The 14600-nt window shown below is 36.0% G+C and overlaps 1 protein-coding gene across 1 annotated transcript in view; it reads right to left on the bottom strand.

The window, feature by feature from the left end:
* The window catches only part of KCNH8 (potassium voltage-gated channel subfamily H member 8), a 113149-nt gene that overhangs the window by 45361 nt on the left and 53188 nt on the right, over positions 1 to 14600 (bottom strand). The window contains exons 7-9 of the mRNA XM_018569249.1: positions 12366 to 12565; positions 8514 to 8763; positions 204 to 418 (exon numbers count right to left, since the gene is read on the bottom strand). Coding sequence (XP_018424751.1) covers positions 204 to 418; positions 8514 to 8763; positions 12366 to 12565 — 665 coding nt within the window. The remainder of the gene's footprint in view (positions 1 to 203; positions 419 to 8513; positions 8764 to 12365; positions 12566 to 14600) is intronic.

The raw sequence follows: 14600 nt of genomic DNA, 5'->3' as shown, positions 1-14600 counted from the left end.
ATGTATATATATATATATATATATATATATATAAACATATATATATATAAAAACATTTTAACTTGTAAAATATTACAAAAAGTTAGAATCAAAGCTATAAATGATGTAGCAAATAATCAAGCTATTCAGAATATGTGTGTGTGTGTGCGTGCACATGCTTTTGTGTGTGTTTAGAGCTTATGGTCACAAACATATGTACTTACGTCACTTTCATGACCCTCCCGAAGATTATATGTAAGATCTTGCCGAATGTCTTCTACAAATTTATGTGCATATTCTGGATAGAAGTCCAGAACTTCATAGAGGCCTTTTAGAATGATACACTGTAGATCACAGTAGGTCAGAGCTTTCACATCTGCGTTGGTTTTTATTACTTGATCTTTAATTGATAAAGTTGCTCCAATTAAATCTCCTTTACCTGTAACGATTAAAAGCCATGTTAACAAAAATACATTCAAACTGTAATGACTAGACCTGAAAAACTGTATCGAATATATGCAATATATATAAATATTTGTAATTATTTTTCCTGTATTTAGTCCATACTAGGCAGGCAAATAACAAAGTCACTTTAGTGGAGGGACCAAACACAGTCAGTATTTTCTTTTTCTGTGCATTTCTGTCACCCCGGTAATTCGTGAAAAGGGGAACACATACATAACTTTCCACAATGCAGTGTTCAGTGCCTGATTCACCAATCAGCAGACTTGAGCACTGTCCCATGGGCACTTTGGATAGTTCTAACTTGCTTAGAAAAAAAGGACTGACTGCTTAGGGCCCCTCCTCTACAGCAAACCTGTTATTTTGCCTAGTATGGGTACTGGTTCACGTCCAGTAGCCACAGGCCACAGTGTTTGGAGCTCATAAGATACTGCACAAATAAGAGACAAATAGAAAATTACTACGCATTTTGTAGAAAAACATGGGTATCTTATTACAATAACAAAAGGCAACAGAAGTATAGAGAAGATCAAGCCCTACATCTCATAATGACAATTTCTGCCAAAAATTATACAATACTGGTTGACCATGTACAAAAAATACAAAACATGTACTTTTCCCAAACCTTGTCTTCATATATAACCCTAAAATAACACTTTTCTCCTTAGTTGTAGTTTTTTTTAAACTTTTTTTTCTGAAGCTGTTGCTGTTGTAGTCATTGTGTGCATCACAAACTGCTTGTGACCGGTGTGGTATGCTATAATGTATAGTATTTTGTTGTGCATTTTGTCATCCTAGTTCAGCCTGGAAGGAGGGCATACCAGAGGGTTAACAGCATTTACAGACCTGCAGCACTGCTTGGGGTGCCTTCCACCTACTGTAGTTACATTTGCTTTGAGTTAATGGTAAGGTAAGTTATATGTACTAACAGTTTATGTTATCTTCTCTCTATACCTACTGTTAGTGGTCTATTTTAAAAGCAGTGGTGTGGCCGTACACTTACTATATCACTGCTTAAACAAAAGAAAAGCCTCTGCATATTTATCAAGTACCGCTATGTGCCTTACAAATGTGCATTGTGCCCCACTGGCACCAGAGTCCAAAGTTGACGGAGCATAATAATAATAATGAATTGGGAGCTGTTAAATAAAATGCCATGAGAAGACACTAGCCAAGAGACCTATCAAAGTCACATACCAGACTCCCCTCTAATGGCAGAGTTCTCTATATACAGAAAGATTTCTAGGAAACTGCAGGATGCGTACCGTGGTCTGTATTTAATTAATGCTGTAAAACGGTGGTATGCAGAGTATAATGGAGAGTGGATAGTGATAGCTGCTCTCTGTCATAAATGAGCCTCCTAGCTTAGTGTGTTTTTTTCTCCCCACAGGTTCAGTTTAACTTAATTTGCTGTGTGTGTAAGGTCCTGGGCCACAAGCTCTCAGCGCTCAATCTGAATATTCCCAATGGAATACACCATTATTGATCTGTAATTACTATGATAAAAATACAATTAAGAAGCAATTTAGAAAAGCTAAACTATTCCTAAGATTCCTGTGTTACATACAGTGCTTAGTTGCAAAAATTACAAACTGCATGGCAAATGAAGGATGAACTGCTTAGTCTTTCTAATGCAAATCAATTAACCTCCAGCAGTGAATTAAGCAAGCTGAATTCAAATTTTCTACACTTTTGTCTTTAGATTTCATTTCAAATCATATAATTATATGCAAATAATATACAAATGTCAGGTGGTCATAATAAACTGGCCACTCAGGTGGTCATAATAATATATATATATATATATATATACACTGAGTGGCCAGTTTATACTCAGTGTATATACCCTGTTTCCCTGAAAATAAGACCTACCCCGATAATAAGACCTAGTACTATTTTTTGGAATTGCTAAAATATAAGACCTACCCCAAAAATAAGACCTAGTTGTGACCTTTCCCAGGGCCGGTGGTGGCATAAGGGGGAACTTGAAGAGCTGCAGGAGAGAATCGGTGATGCCAACGAAGCCAGTGCTAGAGGAAGCTAGGCGGCAGCGGAGGGAGCAGAGCCGATGCTTCCTCCATAGTGCCGCCTCCTGTCACAGGCGGAGTGATACCAAATGCAATCCGCCTGTGAGGAATCGATAGTGAAAGCGCGCTTCGCTCATTCTGGCCAGCGATTGGTTAACAAATTGCTCTTGGAAAGGGACGTCACCCCTGATTGCCCTGATCACCATATTCTTGACTTTTCCATTTTGGATTATTTAATTTGGATTTGCATTAATTTTGGATTGTTGTACCTTAAAAAAAAAATAAGACCTACCCTGAAAATAAGACCTAGTGTGTTTTTTTTTTATATATATATATATATATATATATATATATATATATATGTACATATATTTATGTATATATAGTATTTTTGTATTGTTTCTTTTATTTGCAAAATATTTCACTTTTTTAATCTAATATGCACAAAATATGGGATGCAATTATTTGGTTGTAGGCCAGAGTGGACACAGGGGAAAAAAATATTAATTAGCAAACAGAATCCAACCTATACGATTAATGTGTTGCCAAGATTGGTATACTTAAAAACTGAACTCCAGACACCAAATCTTTCATCAAAATAAACTAATCAATAGCCACAAAGGAAATAAACCCACTTTGTGTGCATATAATGTGATATTACCATGTAAATGTAGAAATTATACTATCACTGTGCTGCATATAACCTGACCAGACAGCAAAACCATGGGTGGGTCACAGCATGTCTGCATACTACAGGCTGCTTCCAGGGGGGAGCTTACATGACCAGTCACCATGCACAAGGAGAGACTGCAACAATAGCTGGCCTTTATTAAAGTAAATTCCTGCATAGAGGAAACCTGCAGAAGTTTCTATTTCAGAGATCTGGAAGAAATACACAACACCAAAATTCAAGTAGTAGTGTACATGGTTCTTGCATTTAGATCATTGTTGTTCAGCCTGGATATAAGTATCAAACAATCTCTTCATATCTTCAGAGGTGTAATTATGGCTGCATTTTCTTAGAAGCAGCCAGAATCATTCATATCAGAAACAACATTTATGGCTACCTTTAGCCACAGTCTGGATTACAGCACTACAGTATTCACAAAGATTCTCATTAGGCTTCCGTTTCTTGAGGCTGCTATATCCTGTCATTCCCAAAGGAAATGCGTTCTTATAATTTTACATTGGTGCTAAAATCCTAATTTTATATGCTTTTAGTAGGGATATCTGCAACCAAAGGCTGGCCAATATGAGCAGTATTTATTGGAATTATTTGTAATAATTGGGCACAGGTTTGCTCTGATTTACCCAGGTTTGTAACTGTGCTTATTAGAGTTGGAGCAGATTCATGAAATTTGCTCATTTTTATCAATAATGTTTGGACATTAGGTACCCTGTAGAGTCATTTTGTTGTAAGGACAATAGGCGGGAGGGTGAGCTTTTAGTTTTGTTTTTTTTAGGTTTTCTGTATGCACATTGAATATTTATAAGTTACTGAAATATCCAATTTCTAACTATGGCTTTCTTTCTTCTTTGACTGCAAGACCTCATTCATACTAGCAGTAATTAATTGCAAGGAAATCTTTAATACAGGTTATACAGATGCTGCCATTAAAGTCCTCACCTGCCTGCTTGTTCTCAGATCAGTGTCTCAAAGTCTTTTTTCTGCAACATCAACTTCAGTACTTCTCTCAGTACATGTTTTTCCTAATGTGCAGTTCACACAAATAAGCATGCACTAAAGTGTATGCAAACTGAATCCTTTTTTTTGTAAGTTTGATGTCATTTCATGTTTTTATGTCGTGTCTCTTTGTATACACTTTTCTTAAGCAAATAGTTTTGTGAATTTGCTGCAAAGTTTGTTACCTGAAGATCCTGCCAGTAACAGCTCATCCTGTTTCAGGGTTACAACGCTAAGTCATTGCCTCACAATTAGCACCAAATATGTCAACTTGCATATTCCTTTAGTTGGCAGTTAGGCTGCCTATCAAGTCTGGCCAACTGAAGTAGCGTTTGTTGCATGCTTTTCTCACTCGTGTGGTGCCCATACTAGAAGTGAGGGTGTGGTTTTGTACAAAGGTTTTTTGCTGATTAATGTATAATACAGATACACGTACACATGTTAAATAAAGATTTTGTGACATGCAACATAGTATAGCATAATATATGGCATATTGAGAAGAAACTGTATATTATTCAACCAAAAAATTTGGGTTAATGCAGTATAAGTGCAGATTAGAGAGTCCTATGCATTCAACTTCCAAGTGAAATCAGCTATGAAATTGATGGTTTTGAAACTAACAGGACTTGACTGAGGGCTTAATAAAGGGCTTGACTGAGCTGAGGAGTAAGTAAGAAAAAAACAAAGTAAGAAGAAGAGTAAGCAGCAGGGTGTTGTGGGAGGAGAGTGATTATTGGGGGGCAGGGAGAAGGAAAGATAGTGGGCAAAACGGGTTGTGTAATTTTCACCTGGAGAGGAACATTGCTATATATATATTTTTTAAGGGGGGGATTGGAAGGATGGGGTAAACAATGTGGACATGGAGATATATATTTATTTATTTGTGTCTTAGGCAAGCAAACTAGACAATAACAAAAGTTCCCTCCCAGTCTTATATTACCTGATCTTCGAAGAAAACAGAAATAGTAAAACCAAGTGAAATTAAGGTATTTTATAACAAAGGGATAAGAGGGATTCAAAATAGAGTATGAAATTGTATGTAGGTTTTTACTACTACTACTACTACTACTACTACTACTACTACTACTACTAATGCAATCTTACTGTTTTGCCAAGAAAACCAAGAAATATGGATCTGTGCTGCTCAATGTGTTTTTTTGTTAATGGGAAGACATCCTATTAAAAGAAATTTATCTTTTCTGGTCTGATGCAACATTAATGAGTGGGGACGTAAAGTTCTGTGTCTTAAACCACTTACACTTGGACTTTAAAATATAGAGGCAATATACTGTATATTTGTGGTTGAAATAGACAAATGGATCAATGTATTTGTTTTTATAAATTGTAAAAGGTTTGAAGTGTTTGTACAGTAGAAATAAAGCACATATGAATTTATTTCATGGTTGTGTTATAGGTGGTTTCTGTGAAAAAAATAACACAGTCAAGCCCCATTATATAAATACTTAATTATAGTACAATGTAGTTCAATCCCTTCCTTACTTTTCTAAAAATCTATTTTTGTTTTTGTCTGCATCCCAGTTGGAGGAGTTTCCAATCACTTCCTGCTCTAATGAGAAGTGTGGGAAAATCTCCCCAGCAGGGATCCTGACAACAATAAAAACATTACAGAGGCTTTAATGCTTCCTCCTCCCTACTCTTTCCAAAGCAAAATACAAAATGTTTACTGAAGATTGGCGTAAACTGATGTAAACATACGTAAACTCACATGAGCAAATGAAGTGAGCTAGTATTAACTAATGTAAACACGTGTAAAAGCATATCAATTGAAGGCAAACAAGCATAAAAACTTTCCTTTAGTACACTTCTATGTGCTATTAAACAATGTTTTTGCACTGAACAATATTTTCATATAATATACCGCTGGCCGGAGGGAGTCCCCTGTCATCCCCTTAATACAGTATGTCCCTGCAGGCTGATACCATCTCTCCTGCAAGTTCCCCCTCACATGCTACCACCAAACAAGGTTAGGTCTTATTTTCGGGGTAGGTCTTATATTACAGGAATCTTGAAAAATGGTGCTAGGTCTTACTTTCGGGGTAGGTCTTATTTTCGGGGAAACAGGGTATTAACTTAGCCATCCCAGATTGTTTAAAAAAGGAAATAATTCTTGAAAAATATAATATCAGATATCATATTTTTCACTTTCCTAATTCCCATTAATTCTACATTTCACTGCTAAGACATTCCCATATTGTACTGATTATGATTCATGTAAAAATAGCTGTATCTCTATAGCTGAAGACCTAATGAGCAGCTGTCAGCTCCATAAGGAGCATACAATCATCACAAAATTATGCAGCATTATACTATCATACCTTGTCTCTAGCTCAAGAACTGGTCATTTGAGAAATGACAATGATTGGTTTGCTTTAAATACTGTATAGAATTTTCCTTTTTCATTACAGACACTGCACTTCCAAACTAATCATGTACATTTAGGTTTAGGACAATAATATAATATTCCACACACGCCATAATGTGAGAAATGTTTAATGCAGTTTTATCATTTAACCCCTTCATGACTGAGGCCTTTTTTTCATTTTTTGTACCCATGTTATATTCCAAATTTTAGGCCTGAAAATTACTTAAAACCCCCCAAGATATATTTTCTGAATGCCAAGACCCTATAGAATAAAATGGTGGTAGTTGCAAATTTTCGGGACGCAGAAGCGATCTGGCGACAGGTAAGTCGCCAGGATCGCTTCTGTTGTAAAGCCGACAGTCGGCTCTACAAGTTTAAACAGAGTCCCGGCGGCAAAAGTCACCGGGAGTCTGTTTAAACAGCCCCGATGCTGGCGACGTACACTGTACGTCGTCAGTCACGAAGGGGTTAAAGCAATAGAGAGACCCAATAATATAAGCCTAAACTCTTAGGAACTGAGAAATCATGTTTTTAATAAGAGCAGAGTTACATAGTCCAATGTTCCTTTAGCTTGTTAACAACAAATATCAATGGAATTAACTATTACATCATACTGTATGTATACTATATAATATTGCAGACAACTGGCAGAACTGTTAAATGTAGCTGTGTATTACCACTATATTTATTAGGAGTTTACAAATAGTGTATAAAAGGAAATTATGGGAATTTTAGCAAAAAAAAGGTGCACTGTATATATCATTATACATTGACATAGGTTTTATATATTTATGGATTCAAATATAACTATAAATATAGCTGAAGATTAACTCATTGTCTAATTTATTGTTTAAAAATGAATAGATATTTTTTTAAATCAGTCTGTTGTTCTAAATATCAAGGAATTTAATAACAATTAAAGACAAGAATTTCCTGAACACTTTGCTTGTGAGAGTTGGGGAGAGGGCATCTTTCCTAAATATTTAACATTGTCACACAATTTAAAGTAATGTTTGGTATATCGGTAAATGTTCTTTGGCTTCCAGACTAATGTAGTTTTGTAATTAAAATTAATAAAGAAACGCTAGGCCTATACTGTAAAAGTAGATGGATTCCCTAACTGAATGACATTTGGTTTGCTATTGTACATCACTACCATATTGTTAATTGTACACTGCTACCATATTATTATATTTTAGAAATACTGTTTCACCTTCTTTCATCAGATATAATGAGCAAATATGACTGACTTTTGCAGCCTCCCTCTTTCCCTCTCTGAGATCTGCTGTACTGACTGTACTGTATATTGCAGGATGCTTAAACAAAGTCATTATTTGGGCACTAACAGTGCTTACGTTAAGCATTTAATGATACATTAGTTATTACAAATCTAAATCAATGGAGCTGACTTACTAAAGGCAAATATACAGTTCACTTTACAAGGTAATTTTTCACTTAGTTTGGGGATTGAGGTGAAATCTAACTTTGCAAAAAAAAACAAAACAATCACAAGCTAGAAAAATAATAAAATGCATTTATGTTTGAATATGAAAGGATGATGGAAATGATCGGAGCTTTACTTCATTCACTGAGCCTAAAGGGAAAATTCCCTTTCAAAGTGAACAGCCTATTTGCCTTTAGTAAAATGTCTGTTAAATTAGAAACGTTTACAAATATATATCAAAGGGTTTGTAATAGTTTCTCTTGTGCCCTCAGACTCAAGACTTGGGTAGAATGTAATTGCCCTTTTTGGAACTAATATTTTCTATACCTACTTGTAGTAAAATTGGGCTTCTACTGCTGACTAGGAATTAACAGGCATCCCTGACTTCAATACTTTCTAGCTCAGGGTGATAATACAGGTATACAGATTAGAAAGTTAGAGTAAAGTCAAAAGGTGTGATGTTATTGGTCATTTTACATTAGGTTTCACTATATTGCATGTGCATCATACTGAATCATGTATTATAGTACATACCTAAAATAGCTAACACCATCCCATCCTTCAGCACTTCCATGGAACCTGAGCACACCAAATAAATTGCCTGCAATGCATCTCCCTGCCGAAGTAGGTACTCTCCAGGAGCACAGAAAGAAGTTTTGATATGCAGAGACAGAGACCTGAGGCAACCGCGGCTAGCATTCTCAAAAAGGGATAGTTGTAGAATCTCCTTGTTCAAGTACATGGTTATATCCGAACGTAGCTCATCTGGAAATTCTTTCAGGAGCTGTCAAATTCAGAGATAGAATTAATGCAGCTTAGAAAAATGTATCATTTTGGGTTTAGCGCGATATGAAGCTTTCAACCATTTAGAGATGTAACAAATCTCTCCTACGGATTTCTAACTTGAAAACTTGTGTCATCGTTTAAAAATAAATAATCCTGCAGCTACTGTTGAAAAGAAACTGAAAATTGATTTCTGGAATGCAGACAAGTCATGAAAATCAGAATTGCTAAAAATTTCACTGAAAATAGTAATATAAAGAGGATACTGACACTTTAGCAACATTGGGTAGCATGCAGGAAAATATACTGTTTTAAAGGGTCATAATTGCACAAAGTCATTTCCATGCTTCTGCAAAGTTAGGTTTGTTAAATGATGTAATAATGTAGATATAAAAACGTTATACAGCCAAACCCAGTAGAAATATTTTTACAAATGAATACATCTTAATATAGTAAAATTTAATCTATGGTTAACTGCCATTGCTAACACATATTCAGCATGTCATGCTCCTTGTATATTACCTCACCTTAGCTAGCAAGTGCATGGTTACCCCAAATCCTGGGTATACTCTACCTTGCAAAAATCAACCTGCCTTCTTATTCAAGAATTTGGACCACCCCGTCCCTCTCCTATCCCCCCTACTTACTATTGGAGATTGAAGTTGCTTATCATATCAGCTTCTTCTGCTTACATTGCAAGAAGCAATGATACTGTCACAACAACTAATCAGATATCAGTTTTCCATAGCAAGGCCACAGAATAAGTGGGTTTCTATTATTTGCACATCATTCTTAGCTTTATTATGTAATCTCCATAAAGCCCACATATTACAAAGGTATTTTTAAAATAAACATCCCAAAGTATTTTTTTCACTAAAAGCAGTAATCTGCTTAATCAGGTGTAAGAATACCTCACCGCTATACTATATGTCCCACTAATGTTCCCTGGTGCTGGCCCCATTTTTTTCACTCTAAATGATAGGTGTTTTTGAAGATGAAGAATGGTTATGGATAAATACATGGAATTATTAGATGGCATTTTTATTGCTCTATCTTGCTCTGCTATTTATGGTTTCTGCCAGTGTTCTGATGGAATCATTCTATCAAAATCTTTTAAATACTTAAAGACTGGTGATGGAATAATTTTGTCATGTGGGAAAATGAGTGCTGGTCCATGGCGGGAACAGCGCTTATCGGGTTTGTGCTGTTGTTGGGTTCCTTGGTGTCCGATGCAGACCCTCAACAGCAAACTGCAGTGATTACAGTGCTGTTACAGCCACTGATCCAGCTTGCAGATCACTGTGTTGAGGAGCTGCAAGCCAGATCAGTGTACTACAAAGTGATACAAAGTATCTTTGTGGAGAATACAGTGTCTCCTAAGAATACTAAGGGGTCTATTCACTAAACTGCCATAGGCAGCCGAGTGACTAACCGACCCCAAGCGAAGTGAGCTGAACTCTGTTCGGCTACTCACTTCAGGCTGGTATGGCTGGAATCAGCCGTGCATCGTGTGGCTTCGGGTCGGTGTGCAGAAGGAGTTCGACTCAGCCGATCCAACATCTGGATCGGCTAAGCCGAACCTCCGGCAGGCTACTCGCTGCTGTTCAGTCTATTCTCATAGATGCCGAACAGCAGTGAGTAAATAGCCAAATGCCGCAAAACTGTGAAAAAAGTAGAAAAAAAAGATTAGAAAACCATTGTGCGGAGCTAGCAGTGACAGCTAGTTCCGCCCAACTGTTTTCTATTGGCCGGGCGGTTCTGCTGCCGTCACAATTTAAAAAAAAAAATGAACACACCATAGGAATGCATAGCTAGATTCCTATTGGCTATTTCACTTAGCAATAGCCAATAGCAAACGACATCTGTCATTACACACTGAGAACACGAAGAGGCCGCTCTCAGTGTGTAATGACAGCGTCCCTGGTTAGCTGGTAACTTTCTCTCTGAAAGTGGCCAGAGCCAGCCGTGAGATGACGGCTGGCTCTGCCCGCTCGGCCAGCTCCGGCTTTCACCTTGGCTCGGTCGAGCCGAGGCATATGCCTTCGGCTTGACTGAGCCACTCGGCCGACTTCGGGAGCTGTACGGGCTATAGTGAATAGCCCATACAGCAGCCCTTCGGTTCTACTGAACCGAAGGGATCCTGGGACCGAAGCTAGCTGAAGGATCAGCCGAAGCTACGGCTAGATCCTTCGGCAGCTTAGTGATTAGACCCTTAAGTATCCAAAGCCCCTGTGAGAAAAAAATTTGCACTTTAGTGCCCCCTAGTTTAAAAAAGTTTTTAACAATTTTAAAAAGTTTTAAAAAGAAAGAAGGAAACAAGTTAAAAAAATGAGTTTTATAACAAAGTGATAAGATAATATATTGCAGAGGAGGCTATAAAAGTTAGGAGACAAACATACCACATATTACAACTGTTCTACACAAAAATTGTATTTCACTCCTTGTATTTTGTGACCTATAACTCCCAAAATAAACAAAACCCAGACATATGATATACCCTATGAATAAGGACAAATAAAATAATTTATTCTGAATGACTTTCTGTTACCTACACTATATATGTACACATTATTATTGTCAAAAACTGTGAAAATGTTGTTTTTTTTTCTATTTGTTTTGCATTTTCTGTATTTTTAAAATAAATAAATAAATAAGAATTATATATGTATAATGTGAAACCTTGTGCCACTACTCCAATCGAGTTAAGCAGCAGCTGAAATCTGTGTGGTCAGATATATACCATAAAATTAATAATAAAAGCCGCGCTGTGTGAATGCAGTAGATAATGGCCATGAAATAATGTGATACAATGTGTAAAGACTAACAATAGAAAAAAAACGCATGTGTATAACATGCACCTCAGTGTAAATACATTACTACAAAATATCCATAATGAAAAATCAAATAAAATAGATACTAGCTGTTAAACAATGGGATGCAGTTGTTTTTAGTGTTTAATTACTGAATTTGATGATATGACTGTTACAGATAGGCCCTCAGTAGAAGTGATTTTTTTTCTGAAGATATGGGTAAACAATGCGCTTTATAACATGTGTATAACATGCACCTCAGTGTAAATACATTACTACAAAATATCCATAATGAAAAATCGAATAAAATAGATACTAGCTGTTAAACAATGTGATGCAATGTGAAAAGAGTAACAGCTGGAATATTAGATTTTTCATTATGGATATTTTGTAGTAATGTATTTACACTGAGGTGCATGTTATACACGTGCGTTTTTTTCTATTGTTACTCTTTACACATTGTATCACATTATTTCCCAGCCATTATCTACTATATCTAACACTTTGTAGATTAATTCACACAGCGCGGCTTTTATTATTAATTTTATAAGAATTTATTTATGCATATGTCACATCAATTTAAAGCCCATTTTGTACTTTAAAAAACAGTATATAATATATGTAATAAATGAGGAAGATGGAAATTAGGGTTTAACAAACACATAGCAAGAATGGCAAAACTGCTCCGGTGCCCAAGAACTAAAAGATTTTCTAAAGCTGTGTCACTAAGAGGTTAAAATGTTCTCAAAAACTGTTCCAATAATGCTAAAGTGGAATATAAAGTGCACATTACCTCATGAGAATCTATCCCATTATTGACTGACCAGTTGGTTTGGAAATATTCTAGCATTCTCTGCTTCAGTTGCTGTGGAAGGTGGTGTACCCGTATAAAATCCTTCAGATCCTTGGTTCTTGTATGATAAAGGGACCATCTGGAGTACATTCGTTGGATTATAGCTGTCACATTACCAAATACCAAGGCATGCATCAAGGCTAAATCAAAGGGAAAATATTGTTAGATTGCAAATCATGGGAAGCGTTGAGTCTCCAAAAATAGCATTTACATTTTTTTGGGGCTTCTAGAATGAATGAACATTACTCCACAGCTGTAGTTCCCCTATTATAAGTCACAATTGAAATGAAAGCAACAGCAACTTTAGATAAACCATCAAGGGTGTGTGCAAATTGATATTTGAGATGTGCTTCTCAAAACACCAGAGGATGATTACTAAAGCAGCTTGAAGCATGTTAATGTAGCTAAGAAGGAAGTCAACGGCAGGTCAACGTGGTAGGATCCACTTGCAAAAAAAGTTCAGACGTATCTTAAACTGATCTCATTTGCAAGCCGAATGCACCTAAATGCACCTGAAAATATATTTCATGTGCCAATCGACAGCCACCCTCTGCACAATTTATATGACCAGAAAAGCCTTGAACTACTTCTCAGTGCTGAAAGTAATTTGATTCTAAGGAATTATTGGCACTGTAAGGGCCTGTGTATGGGTCACATAAGTTTCCCATAAAAGTACATGGGTATACAAAACTAGCTTGATGAAGATCAAAGGCAGGTCAAATGCACCTATCAATAAATTCCAAATTATCTCAAAACCATCTAAAACTGAAGTCTAACTGATGCCATTGACACAGACCCTCATACTGTTGTATATATACTTTTGCATACATTGAATGCAACGCCAATTAAATTTATGTCAGCTAGAAATTCATTATATATTTTAAATCTCTTTATATGATTTATGATATGATATATGATTTACTTCCCTCCTATCCTAATGTGGGATGTTAATAAAAAATAATTTTCCCTTTTTTCTGCAGCAAGCTATCCTTTTTTAGAAACTGACAAGTCTCTTGCTTGAAATCATGGCAACTGGGGACATTCTGTACTATGTGTATACAATGAATACAGGAATGTTATTTATTTCTTATTTCTACTTTTCCTAGCAGTTGTTTTTTATGTTTAATTACTGAAGTTGATGATATGACTGTTACAGATAGGCCTTCCCACACTTCAAATGCATTCGAGTTACAGGCAGCCTTCGAGGCACTGAAAACCTTTCTCCACCTGTAGCACGGCAAGGAGGGACGAAGAGCTCGTCGTTACTGAAGATCGCTTCACATCTCTTCCCATGGGCGGAACTGAATCTTATCTGCCGTGCACGGAGAATCAGGAGGCGGTATATAGAATGTTGCTGAAATTGAAAATGTTGATGCATGAGTATTTATATACTGCTGAGCTAATTAGTGCAATACATCTTATAATATTCATTTAAGTAGCCAGCCTTCTGTGATCTTTTTGAATATGCAGGATATTCTTGCATGAAATCAGTAACTACTCCCTGGTATTAAATTACATTATTTTCAGAAAACCTTTCTAAGTAATGAGTGAAAATAAAAAGGATTATAAAAACAAATGTTTAGAAATATGTTGCCATAAATTAACACGGGTTAATTAGCAGCTTGTATGACATTTTAAATAGGTAATTTGCACCGATGGATGTTATCATAGATGATTATAGAGTACATAAATGTGCTGAAATTTTGTATATTGTGTTTAGTTAAACCATTAGGGTTGCATATTTCACACACTGTGCTGGTTTATTGGTTTATTTTTTAACTCCTTGTGAAATCTTGAATTTTGATAAGTTTTTTCCCCCCATCTTTTTTGTGTTAATTTAGAATGTGTATAATTTGTTCCATTTGATATTTATTAAAGGAAAACACTTTCCAATAAATAAAAAAGGAGAGAAGTCTGAGCTGTTGTATTAAAACAGGACATTGGAAATAAGAATGTACAGTGTAATTGTAAACTAGTGTCTAGGTTATAATGTAGTAAAATAGGTTGATGCTCACATCAAATGCAAGCAGTGATTTACTAAATAACATGTTAAAGTTAGCCTTGTGAATATCACAATACAAAAATTATCCAGTATACTTTTCATATTATGTAGAGCTCAATTAAACTGTTTCACAATTTTATGTGTGAACCTGTCTGTTAACCATTTGAACCCCA

Source organism: Nanorana parkeri, unplaced genomic scaffold, assembly GCF_000935625.1.
Source record: "Nanorana parkeri isolate BGI_ZX_2015 unplaced genomic scaffold, ASM93562v1 scaffold1313, whole genome shotgun sequence".
Lineage (NCBI taxonomy): Eukaryota > Metazoa > Chordata > Amphibia > Anura > Dicroglossidae > Nanorana > Nanorana parkeri.
The sequence above is the reverse complement of the archived record's forward strand: the minus strand, read 5'-3'. Positions and strand labels throughout refer to the sequence as shown.